The sequence below is a fragment of the Serinus canaria genome, chromosome 1 (genome assembly GCF_022539315.1).
Source record: "Serinus canaria isolate serCan28SL12 chromosome 1, serCan2020, whole genome shotgun sequence".
NCBI lineage: Eukaryota > Metazoa > Chordata > Aves > Passeriformes > Fringillidae > Serinus > Serinus canaria.
The window spans coordinates 15,455,710-15,473,918 of record NC_066313.1 but is presented as its reverse complement, the minus strand read 5'-3'; the positions used below and the strand labels follow the sequence as shown (position 1 = coordinate 15,473,918).

Sequence of the window (18,209 nt, the reverse complement as noted above, 5' to 3'; positions counted from 1 at the left end):
GGCACAGCCAGGGATGTTGGCACTGGTGTCAGTAGGTGACACTGGTGGTGATTCTTTGGCTCTAGCCAGGACGGGGGCATTTGTGGGAGCCCCATACTGGTGTCACTATGTTTCCCTCTGCTCCTCCACAGCCAGTGCCCAGCTGGGGTGGAGCCTGCCTGTGCTGGTGTCACTGGGATGTGGTGACAGCAATGTCACGCAGCACCATCACTTACCCGTTTTCAGTAATAGATAAGGGCTTTCTAGGTGTGGAGGTGGAAGACAGAATTTTATTTTGATTCAGGGATTTTTGCGGTGCTGGTTGGGATTGCTGGGACCAGTGGGAAGGTCCTGGGTGCTGCTGATTTCTCTGGTGCTGCCAGCAAGGAGCCACAGGGGTTAGCCAGCCCTGGGTCCCCGTTGCTCCTTCCTTGGACACTTGGTACTTGGAGACTGAAACAAAGCCAAACTGTACCAGGAAGTGCCAGGGAAGTGGCACTGTGGCCACATCCTGGCAGCACCACTGAGATGCTGGTGTCTTCAGGTGTAGGGGTCACTGGCTGTGGGGATCCCATGGTGCCTCAGGCTCGGCAGTGTCCAGTTTGTGCTGGGTTGAGAACGAGCTCTGCTCAGCTGTGCACTTTGCACCGAAACCGCAAGTGCTGCTGAGGGGCCTGCCTGAGTCACAGAAAATGTGATTCTGACAGCAGATCAGACTGGCCTATTTACGGCTCCAGGAAATCCTCTGGCTCCTTCTTAGCAGGTCTAGAAAAACCTCCAGCATATATAAAATAAGATGGTGCTGGGGTCACGAGCAGTGCTGTGTGTGCCGGTGTGACGGGATCTGCCTCCTGCCTGGAGCCTGCCGAGGCTGTGATGCTGGTGGGTGGGAAGGGCAGGGTATCCCATCTGCTGCTTGTTGGGATAATAGGGATTTGCCCTGCCAACAGCTATGGTGTGGGAGGGGTGTTCTGCTGCAGGAGCTGGGAGACCAAATGAACCCCGTGTCCCAAGCTCTGAATGCCACAAGGGCGCTCTGCTAGGTGTGTGCACCAAGGGTGCTGCACAGGTGCTCTGCCAGCACTCCAGGGTGTGGTGCCATGCTAGAGCAATGCCAAGGACAGATAGGGCTCTGGAGCTGGGAGCAATGGCATGGTGGGCATATGGTCTGTGTGGAGGGGTTTGGTGCGGTTTGGGTTGGGGGCTCCAGTGACAGTACCCTGCCACGGGGTGTGATAGGGACAGCCCGGGACAGGGGACAGCCTTCTGGATCTAACTGTCCATGTCACCCTATCCTGGCTTGCTGCTGTAAACCAGAGGAGCTGCATCCTGGAGGGTGACAGCCCTGAGGTGCAGCCAACAGCTCCCCTGCCCTTGAATCATGCATATTCAGGCATATTCCCTGATTATCCACAATGTGGATAATCCCCTACTGCTCTGTCCCACAGCCCAAATGTCACTCCCTTGGACCAAGCTGGGGCCCCATGGTGCCTTCATCTCTAAAGGGATGGCCTCTATATTTCAATGCCTAAACTGGGGCCCTCCAGCATTTCCACATCCCTGGAGCCCCCCAGTTCAGGACTGGTTGATCCTGGGGACACAGCATAGTTGGAGGCCATAGGAAAACCAGGTTGCTTCACTGGGAATGTTGGTTTTAGGACTCCAGGCTTCACCTGATGTGTGTTTTGGGACCGATCCTGATCCTGTTGTCTCCATTCCCAGGCCATGATGTCATCCTGAGCTCTGCTGGCAACAGAAGATGCACTGAGTGGTGGAGGTTTCTGTGGCCAGCCCCCTGCCATGGAGGAGGAGGGATCTCTGCCGGTGGCTGCCTGGCTGTCTGCCTTCCACCTCGACCAGTATGTGGAGAGCTTCCAGCAAAGTGGACTGTGGTCAGTGTGGGACTGCCGGGCTCTGACGGACGAGGGGCTCACCCGCCTTGGGGTGCTGCTGCCCGGCCACCGCCGCCGCATCCTCCTGGGCTTGCAGAAAGCCTTCACTGAGGTCCCGCCGCCCGCTGGGACTCACCAGCCCCCTGGCAGTAAACCTGTCCCCATGAAACGCCACATCTTCCGCCTGAGCACTGCTGCAGGGCTGGAGCAGCTGGAGCCCCGGAGCCCACCAGTGCCCACTGGGACCCCACCGCTGGAGCCAGAGAGGGGTGCAGGCTTCACGCAGCTGCCCCCACCCATCCCACCGAGGGTGGGCTGCCGCCCTCCCCTCAAATTCTCATCATCGCTATCGGGGGACAGCCCCGAGCCCCCCCCTGCATCCTGCAGCCATCTCCCAGCCCTGGAGGACCCCTCTCCAGCAGCCCTCGGGGAGAAGCCCCCTGCCCACAGCAGGGCGAGACCCCCATTGCCACCACTGCCGGCCAAGCGACACCAACTGGAAACCAAGTGCCAGAGCCTGAAGGGCCCCCCACTGCCTAATCGCCCCCCTGTGCTCCCCCCCAGGGCTGTGTCCCACAGGAGGTAAGGAGGGGGTGGCAGGGGCATAGCCTTGGGGATGCCCCAAGGCAGCCGGGTCTATGTGGGGGCTGCTGTGATGTGGGTGGGAGCCTTGGGGTCATGACATGGGTTGCCTGGGATACCTATGCTCTTCCTAGACCTTAGCACATCTCCTGGGGCACCCCCAGCCCCAGCATGTCCCATGGGGATACTAACCCTTCCCCAACCCCAGCACAACCTCTGAGGGTACCCCTGCCCCATGCCACAGCACATTTCCCTGGGCTACCAGCACCGGGGCAGGTAGTGCTGAAATATTTATATTGTCTCTAGCTGGATGTATCCACCCTCATGTATCCAGGGTGACCTGGGTGGCTGGCTCATCCCAGCAACCCAGGTCACCCCAGCCTGGCATGGGCTGGGGTGCAATCCCCGCAACAGTGTAGAGGCCTGCCTTCCCCCACCTGCAATATAGGCAGTGCTGAAGCCTGAGGAACTCTTGACACCAGTGGGTGCAAGACAGTGAACCGCCACGCACAGGGAGCATGGGGCAAAGCTGCTGCCAGCTGCTGTGGCCAGATGACATGGGAGCAGGCTGGAATTTCAGGACAGCAGCACTTGCAGCCCCTCCTTTGATGTCCCAACCACTCAGCGCACTCCCAAATCCTGCAGAGCACAAGCAGATGTGGGGTGAGGACTGGGAGTGCAGTTTGGAGGGGGCAGACAAGCTCCTGGGTGCCAGCACCCTCCCAGGGTGAGGTGGGGGAATGTCACCAAACTTGGCCCCCTGCCCTAGGAGTCCTTCCCTGCAACCTCCCCAGGACCCACAGACTCTAAGGGATATGCTCCTGGAGCTGGGTTGTCTAGCTGGTCCCCTGAGGGGGTCCTGGGAGTGAGGCTGGGTTTGTCCTGACTGATGGCGCTGGATGGGATCATCCAGCTGGACTGATGGTGCTGGATGTGTGTGATCAGGATGAGAATGGGAGGGCTGGTAGCTGGGTTTCCCATCCCTGTATCCCAGTGGGCTTTTTGTGGTAAGCTGGGTAAAGGTGATCCCTCTGCCCATGCTCAGACCCCTACCTGCAGGGAGTGGACTGGGATGCTGGGCTGAGAAGAGGGCTCAGGCAGCTGATTTGAGGGGCTGGTGTGCCGTGGGGTGGGCAGCACCTGTCCCTGGGACTCCTTGGACTTCAGATCAACAGTGTCCATCCTGGCACCCCAGGAACTGCATTTTTGCACCGAGATAGTCACCCAAATCCTCCTGGAACCAGTCTCCATCCTGGCCTGGCCAGAAAGCTGCCCAGGTACGATGGGGCTGATGGCTGCCACTTTGGTGCAAGCTGTGCTGGTTTGGTGCTGGACATGCCATCGGTTTGGTACTTGCCATGCTGGTTTGGTGCCTGCTGTGCCATGGGTTTAGTGCTGTCTGTGCTGGGTGTTGGATGCCAGCCGTGCCAGCGTTCTGGTGCTGGCTGTGCCGTGGGTTCTTTCTGGCCATACTGAGGATTTGGTGTTAGCCATGCCTCTGCTTCGGCCAGCTCAGGAAGTTTTGCTGTTTCAGCCAGTGCAGGAAGTGGGGGGGTGAGAAGCTCCGCTCCCAGCCGGCCTCCCCCAGCCCTCCCCGCGGTGCCGATCGGTCCCACCGCGGTTCCTGTCACCTGCCCAGGTAGGGGAGCACGGCTGGCACGGTGCCGGGCGTGCCGCACAGGAGCAGCCGGCGGGGCCCGGGGCGGAGGGATTTTTGGGATGGGATCTAGCGCTGCCGGCGCTATCGGGTGTGCCTCTCGCTGTGCCGGGTGTTTCCTGCCCTGGCCTGTGTGCCACAGGCACTGCTGGTCCCCCGGTTCTTGCTGCCCCGGGGACTCCAGGGCATCCTGCCGCGGAACAGAAGCTGCCCATCCTGGCACGGCACCCCCAAGGCTGCGCCCTCGGGGGCTGGGATTCACCCCTGGAGCCGCCCCGCGGGATCTGCGGGTGCGTAAGGTTCCCTTGGGAGCCGCATCAGGACCGTGAGGCTCAGGACGGGACGGGCCTATGGGCTCGCCAGGCGGCGGTGACTGAACAGCCCCCCCCAAACGCAAGGGTGCTCCCGTGGCTTGGGGGACTCTGGGGTGTCACCGTGGCAGAGCCCTGGGGGCTGTGCCAGTGTGGGACAGGTGGGTGGCCACCGGGCCCTGGCACCTGGTGTGCCATCATGCACTTATAACATAGATTACACGTATGTGTGGGTGCTTGGTAGCGACAAAAATGGGGGAGTGTGTGTATAGATGTGTGTATGTATATATTTCTCACATAGAACTTGATGCTCTAGTGAATATATACAGGAGTATATCTGTGCACACCCATATGTATGTTATATATATGTATATTATGTGGATATATTGAGGAGTTCAAAACTAACCAGCTGAACCCCAAAACTCTGATTTCAAAAGTCACTTGAATTGTATGACCAGGAATATATTGACTATAGGTGTGTTCTTGTTTTGAGAACATTTTAAAAATAAAGAGCTATCATTTCCTAAGAAATTCTTCTCTCTGAGGGTGTTGAGGCCCTGGCACAGGCTGCCCAGTAAAGCTGGGGCTGCCTCATCCCTGGGAGTGTTCAAAGCTGGGTTGGATGGGGCTTAGAGTAACCTGGGGTTTTAGGTGTCCCTGCCCATGGCATGAGATAAGCTTTAAAGTCTTTTCCCAAACAAACCATTCCATAGTTCTATGGCTCTTTGCCCAGTGCTGGTGCCTGGCCATGCCCTGGGTAGAGGAGGTGCTGTGGTGCAGGACAGCTAGCATGGACAAGGGGTGCATTCAGGGGGGTGAGGGTATGAATCACCCTATGGTGGGTGTTGGGTCCCAGCTCTGTGTGTGAGGCAGCATCTGCTGGGAGCTTGGGAAGCTATCCACACTAGGGCTCCCTGCAGTGATGGGTGACTGGCCAAAGGGCCCTGTGCTGGGTCTGAGGGAGCTCCACAGCCCTAGGGTGCTGCTGTTGGCCCCAAACCCATCTCCTGCCCCCTGGGGGGACCCGACCTCGGTGCCTGCAGCCAGTGAACATGAAAGGCCTGGGGTTGGGGGTGATACTGCTGGGCTGCCTAAGGACCAACCATAGTGGGGGATGCTTGCCCATGTTGGAGCTGATGGTCGCTCATGTCTGGATGATCCTTGCCCATGCTGAGCTGATGCCCACATCAGGATGATGTTTGCCTAGGTCTGGATGGTACTTGCCCACATCAGGGTGATGCTCACTGCATCCAGGCTGGGACTGGGGCTCTTTGCCATTGGCTGTGAGGCAGTTGCATTGGTCTGGCCGTGTCTCTGGGTGGGAATGAGACCCCACCATAACCCCTTGTAGAGGTGGAAGTGCCCACAGGGGAGGGATCTCTGAGAATGAGGGCTGAGGAAGAGCTGGAGCACCCCTGTATATGCAAACAGCTTGAGAGCAGAGCAAGTGACCTGGGCATTTCTGGGGTGACACCATCCACCCATCTCCCCTCACTTCCGGCTTGCTGCCGTGGTCCCTGGCACTTCCTCCTAGCTGTTTGCAGGGCCATATTGTGGTTTCCTCCAGGCCATGTTCAACTCTGAGTTCTCACCATCCCCCAAACCCTGGGCCACCCCAAGCATTTCTGTGCTAGGAGGTGACAGGATCATCCCAACCCTGCTGGGTGTGGGATGTCTGAGATACCTCCCACGGATTGATGGCAGCAATTGTGTTCCACACTGGGAGCTCTCTCTCACCAGTTCTGGACTTCATGCCACCCTCCCAGTGCCGGCAGCGGGGCTGTGAGCCTCCCAGTTTTGGCCACTGATGGCTCAGACCTAGACACCCCACAGAGGATCCCATGAGCATGTCTGCATCCTGATTGTGGGATGAGGCTGTCAGTGAGGGGGGCACACCCTCTCCATGCCTGGGAGATGGTCTAGCGATTAGAGCAACCCCCTGAGCAGCTGGTGGGGGGAGGGGGTTGTAGAAAGCGATGTTCAAGGAAGTGATGACCGAAGACTCCTTTTCGGAGGGCTGAGTGAGCTGGGCAGGGGTGGTGGCCTGGGCAGAGCTTTGGCTTTGGGGTGGTGGCTGTGGGAGAGCAGCCCTCTCTGCCCCCCTTAGAAGAGAGGCCTGGATAAAGGGTAGCATTTAAGGTGCTGCTCAGATAAGGAACAGCTCATAAGGCACTGGTTTGCCACTTGTCTAATGGCAGAGGTGGCACCAGGCAGACCTTGCCCGGAGCAGGACTGACATCCTTTGGGCATGGCTGCATAGGGGTCCAGGAAGTGCAGGGGGTGATAGGGCACCCACACTACTGCAGGGAGCCATGGGGGGACATGAAGCACAGGGATGCTACAGCAGCAGATGATGACAGGTGGAGCAGGCAGACCAGTGGGGAGGGTATTTTGGGAAACTGGGGTGTTATTTGTGCCTGAGCTCTGTGGGTGCCCACCCTGCTAGTCCCTGGGATGGTGGGGCTGGGGGCTGCACAGGACTGGGCCTGAGCCAGAAACTCTCCTGAGAAGTTCCCATCCAGGAGATGGGGGTTGTCCTGGCCTGAGGCTTGTCACCTCACTGTTGGCCATAGGGCTTGTGTTGCAGCCCCCCAACCACACCCCAGGGGGCAAACACCATCCTAGGTGGCTGCACAGATGCAGACCCCAGCCAGGCTCTTGCTGGAGGCTCTGTGGCTTGTGCACTGTCAACTCTATGTCTCTGGGTCTCTGCACACCTGGGTGCTCTGGCAGCTCCTGCCTGGTGGTGTTGGGAGCAGTGCTGCTCCACTGCCCACATTCCCCTGCCCATGGTCCCCTCCTTCCCTGTCAGCATTCCCTAATGTATGGATGGTTGTGGCTGGTTCCCATGGAAATAGCTGCTGAGAAATGAGGTCAGGCTGACCCAGGGAGAGCCAGCACTCCCGTCCTCCCCTGCTTCCTGCTCCAGCCAGGGAGAAGTTTCTTCTCCAGCTCACCCCAAGCTAAGGGAAAGCTCTTGTGCACAAGCCATGGTGCTGGGAGGCATATCCTCAGAAACCATGGCATGCTGATGGCATCCTTGGCCATGGAATCATGGGATCACAGAATGGGTTGGATTGGATGGGACCTTAAAGCTTGTTTAGTTCCATCCCCCCTTGCCAAGGGCAGGGACACCTCCCACTAGACCAGGTTGCTCCAAGCCTCATCCCATCTGGACCCGAACATTTGCAGGCATGGGGCAGTCACAGCGTCTCTGGGCAACCTGTGCCAGGGCCTCACCACCCTCAGAGGGAAGAACTTCTTCCCAATATCCAGTCTAACCCGCTGTTCCTTTTTGTGGCTGCAGTGGGAGATAGCTGGGCAAGGATGGGGATGGTGCCAGTATGCAGGTCCCCTGCGGCTCACCTACCTGGGGCTTGGGTTGGATATTATGCCCACTGCCCCTGCCCTCTCCCTGGATTCAGGGATGCTTCAAAGGTACCTTGTATTTTTATACCCTGGAGAAACCTCCTAATTTCCTGCCCTTGAAAACACCATTACCCCAGAGGTTTCTATGGATTGCCTGTCACCTTTCAGTCTCAGGAAGGCAGGAAGCAAGGAACAGGAGTGGCTGAGCCCAGCTGCTCAGGCTCTGTGGAGAGGAGGACAGTCCCCATGGTCCCTCTCCCCACTGGTCAAGGTTTTGGGGCTGGGGGCATTCCTCACTGACCCAGGAGAAGCTCCATTTCCAGGATTTCTTGCTGCTATAGCAGCCACCCTGGACCTCCAGTGTCCACTCCACTATAAGGAAGCTGGTGGCACAGAGCACCCCTAGGACCCCCATCCTGCTCAAGGAACCCTGTGGCCACTTGCAAACCAGCTAAGGAAGCAACTCTGCCAGTGTTTAGACTGGAGGAAAGAAAACAACCTGCTCTACGATGTGGCTTCAAGGCTGTGGGTGGCTTGAGGTGTCCCAGAGTCAGATAAGGATCCTGAGCCATGAAGCACACACAGGGGAGTGAGGCTGGATGCCAGGAAAACATTTCCAGGCTAGAAAAGTAGTCATATATCCCAAGCACAGGAAAGGCTTTACCATGGGGTCTTAGGAATTGGTTTGTGGGTCTGGGTCTGCTGGGGTTTGGTCGCTTTTGGGGGTCCTCTGTGACCGCCCCACAGGTGCATCAGGGTTGGGAAGTGAGGCAGGGGCTGGCATAAGGCAGCTCTTGCTCCTCTCTCCCACAGCATCCCTGTGAAGGAGGAGGTGCCCAGCACTGAGAGAGCACCCAGTGTCACCCTGTCCTCCCCGTTCCCCCCGCCTCGCTCCAAGGCGCCAGCACCAACACCACCTGCACTGCCCTCCAAGGCCACCCTTCCCTTCGTGCCAGAGTTTGGTGAGTACAAGGGGGGCCTCTCCACTCTTCCCCTGTCACAAATCTTGCCTTGGGATATCTGGCTGCCAGTCCATCAGCATCCATCCCATGGGTGCTGTGCCTTCCTTCTTGGCAGTTTGTTCCTATGTCCTTGCTGCGGTCTCTTTCTTCTCTATCCCCTTTCTTGCCTTCTGGGCTGGGGGAGTCAGGGGTGCAAGACCTGGGCTGGGGGATTTAGGGCATGTGAGGTCTGAGCTGGGGACTTCAGGGAAGGGGTGTAAGACCTGGGTTGGTAGTTTCAGGGAATGCGAGAAGTGGACTGGGGGTTTGGGTGCAGCCTCTCCTAGGGCAGAGCAAAGGTTTCTGTGCATGCTGGAAGCACCCATACTCACTCACAGAGGAAAAGTGAACCTGTTAGCGGGGTAAAATGCAGATGTCCCTGATTCCTGGGTCTGAGGATGCTTTTGCATCCCCCAGCCCCATCCTCAGGGTGTCCCTGGGGCTCAGCCAACTGCAGGGAGCAATGCTGAGGTGGGGACCCCCATGGAGAGGTGAAGGTTTGGTCTCAGGGTGCAGCCCTGGTTGGACTATACTTCAGCTGGAACAGCTCTGCTGGAAGGAAGAGGAAGAGCTGAGTTTTGTGGGGTGCTGGGTGCCTCTCAAGGCCAGCAGCCCTGCAGGAAGAAGCACTGGTTTAACTGGGATCTGGGGTGTATTTCAGAAGCTGGGAGAAGCCATGGACAGGTTATCAGGACAGAGCTTATCTGTTGGGGGGTGCAGGGAGGAAAGCTGCTCCCACCCTGATGGGTTTGGGATGCAGAGTTTGCAGGGGGTTTCTGTGGTGCCAAGGGGAGCATCTACCTGCACCCCTCAACCACCTGCAGCCTTGCCTGCTGCCAGGGCTCAAACACCATCATCTGGGTTGTGGTTTTGGAAGGAATCTGATCCAGATTCTCAGTGAGATTTGGGAGTGGGTGTCTGCCAGGGCCAGGCTGTCTGGGGCCACTTGTTCCCTGTTACAATCGTGACCAGAATTCCCACTGATGTGGGTGCTGGGTGAGGAGGAACCATCTCTCGCTCCCATCATCGTCTGGGATCTCATTTCCACGGTGCACAAGCTCAGGAGCTGATAAGGAATGGGAGAGGAGGGAGGGGAATCCACCCTGGCAATCGAGCTGTGGAAAAATCCCCTGGGAACCCCCAGCAGCCCAAGCTGCCAGGCAGAGACACAAAAGCCTGGATGGAGCCATGGTGCTGGGGCTGGTGTCACCAAGTCCCCTTCTGGCGAGGCCAGGAATGTCATGACAGTGCTGGGAAGTGCCACTAGCAGGACTTTGCCCTTTCCCTGCTCTTCCCCAATCTCTTTGATAAAACCTTTGTTGTCACAGGAATGGGGTGGTTATTTGCCAAGGGCAAAGCAAAGGGAAGCCAGCCATGCCTGCATCACCTTCCCCACAGGCTGCAGGGTAGCAGGGGGAACTGGAACCCTTTGCTCCAGCCCAGCTGATTCCCAGTATCTTCCCTCTCCTTTGTCAGATGACTCAGACTACGAGGACTCGGCGTGGGAGGAGGAATTAGCCAGACCGACGGGGGAGATGGCCAAGGTTGGTCCCACCATGGGGCTGGCGGTGGGCAGGAGCTAGCAGGGTGACTGACCCTAAGGACAGGTACCAGCCTTGGGATGATCCAGAGATACTAGTTAGGGCTGGAGGAGCATGTTGGCAGTGGCAAGAGAGGGGTTCTGCCTCACTAAGCACCCACTGGATCTCCCATAGGTCACTAGGGAGTATCCCCTGGGTTTCCCATGGGGGTTGGAACCCCAGGGTTTCCAGGAAACTATGTCTCCCATGGGGGTTGGAACTCCAGAGATGGAACTCATTTTTTCAATGTCCTTGGGAAGTATCTATCAGGTCTTTCAGTGGTGCTGGAACTCGAGGTCCCTGGGGAGCACCCACCAGGTCTCACTCAGGTGTCCCCAGGAAGCACTCACTGGGTCCTCTGGGATCTCTGGGGAGCACCCCCAGCTGCACAGCATACCACACTCACATGCCCAGTGTGTGCTAGTAGACATCTCCAGCACTGCATCTTGAATGTAGTCCCTGGATTGTGAATTTCCATCTGTCTCCCTCACTTTCTGGGGTGGGAACGGATGGATTTGAGGAGTCCCACAAGCTGCAGAGCTCCCTGAACACCTGAAGCCCCCATCTACCTTGGCTTGGGAACACCAGGGCCAAGGAGGCAATGCCAGATTTCTCATGAAGCAATGCCAGATTTCTCATGATTTTAGCTGCTATAAATAACCATCCTGGTGTTCAGCTCCTCCCTTGGCTACACTTTCCTCTCTCTGTGAGCCTCAGCATACCTCTTCCTGGGCACCCTGGCACTGTGGGCACCCAATGAGCTGCAGATGGGCTGGTGACATAGCATCGTGTCCCCTCTCCTTCCATCCAGCCTGCACACTCACGGTGCGGTGGCGGCACCAGGGAGACCCCAGGTGTCACTTGTGTGTGTCTCTGCAGGAGGATGCTGAGCCTAGGATGGGGCGACCGCGGTCTGTGCGTTTCAGCAGCCTCTTCAGTGAAGATGAGTTTGGTGAGGACCACGCCAGTGCATCCCCTGGCAGGTACGAGCTTGGCTGCCACGCTGTGTGCAGGGCACGTGTGTGTGATGCTGCTGGCGTGCTGTGTGTGTGTATAGGCAAGGGATATGTGTGTGTGCACCAGGGGGTGTTTTTGTATGGGGGGTGTGAGCACAGGCAGAGAGCTCTTGTGCATGGCAGGGCAGGTGAGTGTGCAGGTCAGGCCTTCTTGTGTATATGCAGCTCCACAGTGTGCACGCAGATGGGCACATGCAGGACCTGTGCGTGGGAGCATGTGTGAATGTGTGTGAGCAGACAGCAGCTCTGTGCATCACTGCGTTGGGGCTGCAGACTTGGGGGTGCCCCTGTCCCCCCTTCCAGAGCTGGGACTCAGGCCTGGGCTGTCCCTGGGACTGGGGAACATGCCAGGACTCCACCGAGGGGACTGTCCCCAGTGTCCCCGCTTGCATACAGCTGGCCTGCATTGCCTGCGCCTCAGGGAAGGTCACAGGGAGGCTGAAGCATGCCGGGGAACCTCAGCCCCTCCCGGGACCTGCCAGCTCTTAACCCCCTCCCTCGGCTCCTCATCTCCAGTGGTGGCAGCAGCTGGAGTGACAGGGACCTCAGCCTGCACCCACCTGCACCCGACGCCTTCCCTAGCAGCAGCCCCGGCACACTTAGTGACAGCATGGAAGGCACCAATGCCACGAGCCTGCTGTCACCCACCATCAGAGAAGGGTGGCTGGACAAGAACCCGCCACAGGGGTGAGTGATGTACTGGGGGTCCCTACGTGACATGGAAGTGTAATTGTCCCCTCCTTTTCTCACCTGTCATTCCTGCTCATGAGGGTGTATTTTTGCTTTGGTGAAAATCCATTGCTAGGGGTTCCTTCCACTCCCTTCTAACCTGTGATTTAGGCTAGAAACACCCATTTTTTGTGAAAGAGCCTTTCTCAGAGCAGGTGCCACCGGTTGTTGTACTGACTTTGCTGAGAAGGGGAGGCTGCAGCTCGACCTTCTCTCAGACCCTGCATCACTGGGAAAAGAGCTGCTTTTCCTCTGGGGGAGCCCTGGAATAGTGGTGACCACAAGAGAAGCTGTTAGGGATGAGGTGGGATGTCTGGGCTGAGCTGTGCATTTGGGATTGCTGGGTTTGCTGCAGGAGGAGGTGGTGATAGCCCCTATCCCATGGGATAGCAGCCCCAAATCCTGGGCTCATGGTGGATAGTCAGACTGGTGCAGCAGTAAAACAGGGGAAGTGCTGGGCTTGTGTCTCTGTGCTCCAGGGTGAGCAAGCCAGGGACTCATGGGGAGCCAGTGATCCCCGGGAAGTCTAGTAAACCCAGTGAGCACAACCAGCACAGTGTGCACAGGGAGCCCACTCAAAGAGCCCCTGAACTAGCTGGGAGACAACAATCAAGGAGGAGATGCGACTTAATCTGGGCTCTGAGTAAGCCCCAAGGCAGCAGTTCCACGGAGGAGGAGGAAGCTCAGCTGTTTGCAACAGAGCAGCCGTGCTGCTGGGGAAGTGAGAGCAGCTGGAAGGTCCCTGGGAAACCCCTGCTCCAGCAAACCTTTCCTGAGTAAACAAGCCCTCGTGCAACCGTATCTCTGCTGCCACACCAGCCCCCAGCCCCCCAGCATGGGGGGACCTGGATGTTCAATGCTGGTAGGGGGCTGCATGGCAGGGACTTGCTGGAGCTGTGTTGGAAAGGGCTTGGCTCCTCCTGCAGCCCTAATGCTAAAGCTATGGGCAGAAGTGTTCTGCCTTTTCCTGTGGTGCATGGTTGGTCTGCATTCTCAGCTGGGGAGGGCAAAGGGGTCTCTGGTGGGCTGTCTTCCAGCCCCTCGAGGGTCCTGCCTCTCATCTGTATCCCCATCCTGATGCATGGCTTCTCCCTCTGCTCTGGTGCCACTGACCTCTCCTGGAATGTGTCTCTTGGATTGAATCCTGCCTAGCTGTTAGGGGCAGCCCTTTTTCTCAGCTCCTTGTTTAAATTGGTGCCTGGAGGAAAGCATAAAGTCCCCAATGCTGTCCCCAACAGCAACATGAGGGCACAGGGAGAGAGCACAGGATCAAGGGCTGGGGACTTCAAGGGCTGGCTGGGACAGGTCTCTTATCCCTGTGCAGGATAGAGGACTGGGGATATAGCACCAGACCAAGGGTTTGGGACACAAGGCAGAATGGAAGGCTGAGGACACAGCATATTATGGGGGGTTGGGGACGTCGAGAGCTGGGGACACAGAGCAGGATCAATGCCGAGGTGGCCCCAGGCTTTTGGCAATTGGGGCGTGAACACGCAAGCAGAATCATCCTGAGTTCAAGGGCATCCCCTCCAATGGGTCCCCTCCGGTCCCCTCCCAGGTCCTACATCTACCAGAAGCGCTGGGTGAAGCTTGACACAGACTACCTCCGCTATTTTGACAGTGAAAAGGTGGGTGGAGAAGATGGATCTGGGGGTTTGGGATGAGAAGGTGGCAGGGGAGGTGCCCCAGCAGGACCACCTCCCTCTGGGCATCCCAACTTGGAGACGTGGCTGTACTAAGGGTCAGTACCCCAGGGAGCAGCCATGGCTGGGTGCTGGGGATGAGACGTGGGAGGCTCAGAGCCTCCTGGACATTGGAGCTGGAGCACTGGGAACGTGGGGCACTAACTGCCCCGTTTGACACAGACATGAGCAGCGTGTCTCCCCCTCCCTGACCCAGGATACCTACTCCAAGCGGCTCATTCCTGTCTCCTCCATCTCCCGCGTCTCCAGTGTTGGGGACCAGAAATTTGAGGTTGTCACCAACAACCGCAACTTTGTGTTCCGAGCTGAGAATGATGGTGAGTTACAGTGACCCCTGTTCCGCAGCTCCTCTCCCTTCCCAGACCAAGGGATGGCTCCTGGGCTCAGGCTGATCCTGACTTGTTTCACCTTTGGCCCCGCAGCAGACCGCAATGAGTGGATACGGACCCTGCAGCAGATTGCGGAGGAGCGGAAGAGCAAAACTGCAGTGAGGACATCAATGTCCTTAGCCACTGACAGTGCCACTGAGCTAGCTGATAAGAGTGGCTTCCTGGAGCTGCGGGGCTTTAAGCACAAGCTCTTTGTGGTGGTGGCTGGGGACAAAGTGTTCCTTTACAAGAATGCGGAGGTGGGTTGCTGGAGGGGGCTGTGGCACTATGGGGCCCTGATGCCGTTTCAAGGGGACCCCCCTTCCCTTTGCACCCCCAGCCTGAGCAGAGCAGCAGTGAGCCAGGGCACCCAGGCCTGCCACTGTCCCTCAAATAGGGACAGCACAGAAGCCACAGGGTGCTGCCTTCTGAGCCCTCCCTCTCTGCTGGCCCTGAGCCTTGGGATCTGACAGGAGCATGACACCCACTGTCGCTGCTTCCAGAGTCTGTGGTGCCCTAGGTACACCCAGGATGAGAGTTGGGCAGTGAAGGGACAGAGTTATCCCAGCTCGCTGGCACTGGATCTCATCATCCATCCCCCCCTCATCCCTTGCCCACGTTACCCCACCAGGACTATCAGCTGGGGATTGGCATCACCTACATTGAGATGAATGTGGGGAACGTCAAGGAGGTGGATCGCCGGGGCTTTGACCTCACCACTCCATACAGGATCTTCAGGTGAGCCCAGGGCGGGGAGGGGGTGCTGAGGGTGCTGCCTACCCTGAGACATGGTATATCTCACCCCCATCCCTCCTGGCAGCTTCTCTGCTGACTCGGAGCAGGAGAAGGAGGAATGGGTGGAGGCCATGCAGCAGTCCATCACTGAGGCACTCTCCAACTCGGAGGTGGCTGAGAGGATCTGGGCAGTGGAGTCCAACCGCTTCTGTGCTGACTGTGGCTCCCCCAAACCTGACTGGGCCTCCATCAACCTCTGTGTGGTGATCTGCAAGAGATGCGCAGGTACCCATATCCAGTAGGCACAAATGGGGATCCCTGGGGACATCCAGACCTTTTCCACCCCAAAATGAGTCATTAATGGCTCATCTCACCGGCAGGGGAACACCGGGGATTGGGCCCTGGCATCACCAAAGTCCGCAGCTTGAAGATGGACAGGAAGGTGTGGACTGAGGAGCTGATTGAGGTAGTGGCACAGACCAGTCCCAAAAAGCCCTTTTGGGGGGCAACACCCTGTTCCCTCTGCATTATGGAGCTGCGGGCTGGGGGGTGCTGGAGCACGGCAAGGCTCTTCCAGGCTGATTCCAGGTCCCGGGGGGGACACCATGGTGTGGCTGGGCTAGGGAGAGGGCCCCCAGCAGCCTTTCATTCTGTCCCTGTGGACCTCTGGCAGCCAGTTCAGCACGCCGGTAGGGACAAGCGTCACTTGTGTGCCACAGACAGACAGACAGACAGACAGACAGACAGACAGACAGACAGACAGACAGACGTGTCTCTTTGTCCGTGGGGCCGTGGCTGTGGGGCCGTAGCTATGGAACTGGAGTAGCCCCAGGGGCAGCGCAGTCCCCTGAGGCGCTATGGCCGCCGGCGCGGAGGAATGTGCCGGGGCAGCCAGGGCCGGGAATGGGTGGGCGGGAGCAGCTGGGATTCGTTTCAAGACCTAACCTGGCAGCCATTTCCCGCCGGCAGAGCCTGGCTGGCTCCGTTCTTCCCATCCATCCTGCTCAGATCCTGCATTCCTGCTTGGCGTCCCACCCGCGCAGCCCCCGCCTCCAGCACTGCCTGCTCCCGGAGCTCCCAAACGCTTCCAGCTGCTGCCTGCGGCTGCTCCCTTTCCCCTCCCCTCTCTGGGAACTCAGCCTGAAACCACCCCGGCAGCCCCAGGGCTCCAGCTCGCACCGCCCCTTCTCCGCTCTCGCATGCACCCGTTCCAGCCCTAGGAGCTGCGGGCTGCTGGCGGTGCCCCGTGGGTATTGAGGAGATGTGTATCTCCCTGGTAAATCTCGTAATGCCGTTTCTCAGCTGAGGGTAGCGGGATGGCAAGGGGCCACCAAAAGCGCTTTGAATCTGTCCCCGTGGGTATCGAGCACCACCCCACCTCCCACAGCTGGGTGCTGCTTTCCAGATGTGCTTTTCCGGGGCAGGAAGGGGAGTCGGCGGCTGTGGAGGCTGTCAGATGCTGCGTGCCTGCAGTGGGTGGGTGGGTGGGTGCACCTGCACCCTGCCCACTCTGCACTCCCCTACGCCACCCCTGCTCTTCCTGCACCCCGCTGTTCCTCCGGGCAGCACCATGCCCATCAGCAAAGCCCCCCGACATGCTCCAGCAGTGTGGTCGCATTGGCGTCTCCTTGTCATTGTTTCCACAGCTCTTCCAGCGGTTTGGCAACATAATGGCCAACCAGTTTTGGGCTGCAAATGTGCCTCCCAGTGAGGCCATCAGCCCCACCAGCGGCAGCCAGGAGAGGAGGCGCTTCCTCATCGCCAAATACCGGGAGGGCAAGTACCGTCACTACCACCCACTCTTCGGCAACCAGGAGGAGCTTGACAGGGTCAGTTCCCCCAGGGATGGGCACCTGCTTGGGGGTTCTGCCTGAGCTGGGGTCCTGAGGCTTTTTGGGGAGTGAAGTCTGTGTCCAAGAAGACTGCCCATCATACCTCCCTGCCTGTATCCCCCCAGCCCCCATTGCACACCCTCTGCCCTCACTGTGCACCCCAAGCCAAAGTCGGGTCTCAAGGAAGGATGAGCCAGCTGTGGGGCAGGGTAACATCTCTGCTGTGGGTTGTAAACAGCTTATGTCCAGGCTGGAGAGCCATGTCCAAGATGGGATCTTCCTACCACAGCCAGGCAGCCCAGGGGTTTACCTCTCCCTGGCTTGGAAATTGATTTGGGTTCAAGCTCTGGGCTGGATGGGGCTTAGGTGAGCTGGTGCTGGGCACACACCCCAGTTGAGGCAGCTTGACATCCCTCCCCAGGAGTACCTGGCCAGCACTCCTAATCACCGCCCATGGCGTTCATTCCCAGTGCTGGCTGTTGGCAGTGTGCCAGACTAGAGCGGTCACACAAGGAATATGACACATAGAATGCCATCCCGGCACTCTGGCTGCTGACCTTTGCCTCCTGCTCTGCAGTGGCTTTGCCCCTGCCGTGGCTTCTCCAGTGTTTTTACAAGCGGTGGGGTTACATGGGGGGCCCAGTCAGCCGAGGGAATTCGCATGTGGGCTTGTTTGTTTTCCTACTCTGGCTTGGCCGGCCCGCCCCGCTGCCGTATGACTTCACCCCGGCTCCTTAAGGGAGGGATTCGCTGCCGGCTCCAAACTTTTTCTCCCAGTTTGAGCCTCCTTTGTTCTGACCAGGCGGCTGGGAGGCGGCCGGGAGGCGGCCGGGGGTCCGGCAGCTCGCTGAACTCTCCCGGCTCCTTTTGCCGGGGGTCTCCTCCTCCTCCTCCTGGGTGAGAGCCATCAGCTTCACCACTGGCCTCCTGGCTGTGCTGCAGGCTCTGTGTGCGGCCGTCACCACAAGTGACCTGGCAGAGACGCAGGCTCTGCTCTTCTGTGGGGCATCGGTGACCTGTGACACCGGGGATCCCCAGTGCCCTACGCCCCTGGCCCTGGCTGAGAGAAGTGGGCAGCGGCTGCAGATGGAGTTCCTGTTGCACAACAAAACCTCAGGTAAGGGCTGACCCCCTTGAAACTCTACCATGAGCTCACACCCACTGACAACATTCCTGGAGTTGCTGCTGGGGTGTTCTGGGGGACACAGCTATGTTTTGAGCTGGTCCCAGCTCTGTGTCCTGCTCAGCAGCTTCCTGGCAGGAGGCTCTCCATCTGCTGGCACTGTTGAGGGTCTGTGTACCCCATGAGAGGGAAGAGAGGCTTTGGGGAACCCTTGCACCCCTGGGGACTCAATCCCAGCTGGGAACATGGGTCTGGAGCCCACCTGGGAATGCAGGCTGGTGTTGCAGGTACCAGAAGGGATAGGAGAGAGTATTCCCACACCATCCTGGCAT

At 58.5% G+C, this 18,209-nt stretch overlaps 1 protein-coding gene across 9 annotated transcripts in view; it reads left to right on the top strand.

Moving 5' to 3' along the window:
- Window positions 1-18,209, top strand: part of ARAP1 (ArfGAP with RhoGAP domain, ankyrin repeat and PH domain 1) — a 36,401-nt gene that overhangs the window by 6,541 nt on the left and 11,651 nt on the right. For 7 of the 9 annotated variants that reach the window (XM_030234002.2, XM_030234001.2, XM_030233994.2 and 4 more), the window contains 13 exons: window positions 1,702-2,453; window positions 8,604-8,752; window positions 10,268-10,335; window positions 11,251-11,354; window positions 11,904-12,074; window positions 13,675-13,744; window positions 14,016-14,136; window positions 14,242-14,447; window positions 14,819-14,925; window positions 15,008-15,207; window positions 15,303-15,388; window positions 16,569-16,751; window positions 17,697-17,871. In XM_030234002.2, coding sequence (XP_030089862.2) covers window positions 1,780-2,453; window positions 8,604-8,752; window positions 10,268-10,335; window positions 11,251-11,354; window positions 11,904-12,074; window positions 13,675-13,744; window positions 14,016-14,136; window positions 14,242-14,447; window positions 14,819-14,925; window positions 15,008-15,207; window positions 15,303-15,388; window positions 16,569-16,751; window positions 17,697-17,871 — 2,314 coding nt within the window. In that variant the 5' untranslated portion in view covers window positions 1,702-1,779. Of the gene's footprint in view, window positions 1-842; window positions 862-1,701; window positions 2,454-3,982; window positions 4,093-8,603; window positions 8,753-10,267; window positions 10,336-11,250; window positions 11,355-11,903; window positions 12,075-13,674; window positions 13,745-14,015; window positions 14,137-14,241; window positions 14,448-14,818; window positions 14,926-15,007; window positions 15,208-15,302; window positions 15,389-16,568; window positions 16,752-17,696; window positions 17,872-18,209 lie in introns of those variants that run through there. The other 2 variants (XM_030233996.2, XM_030234003.2) reach the window with 2 other exon arrangements.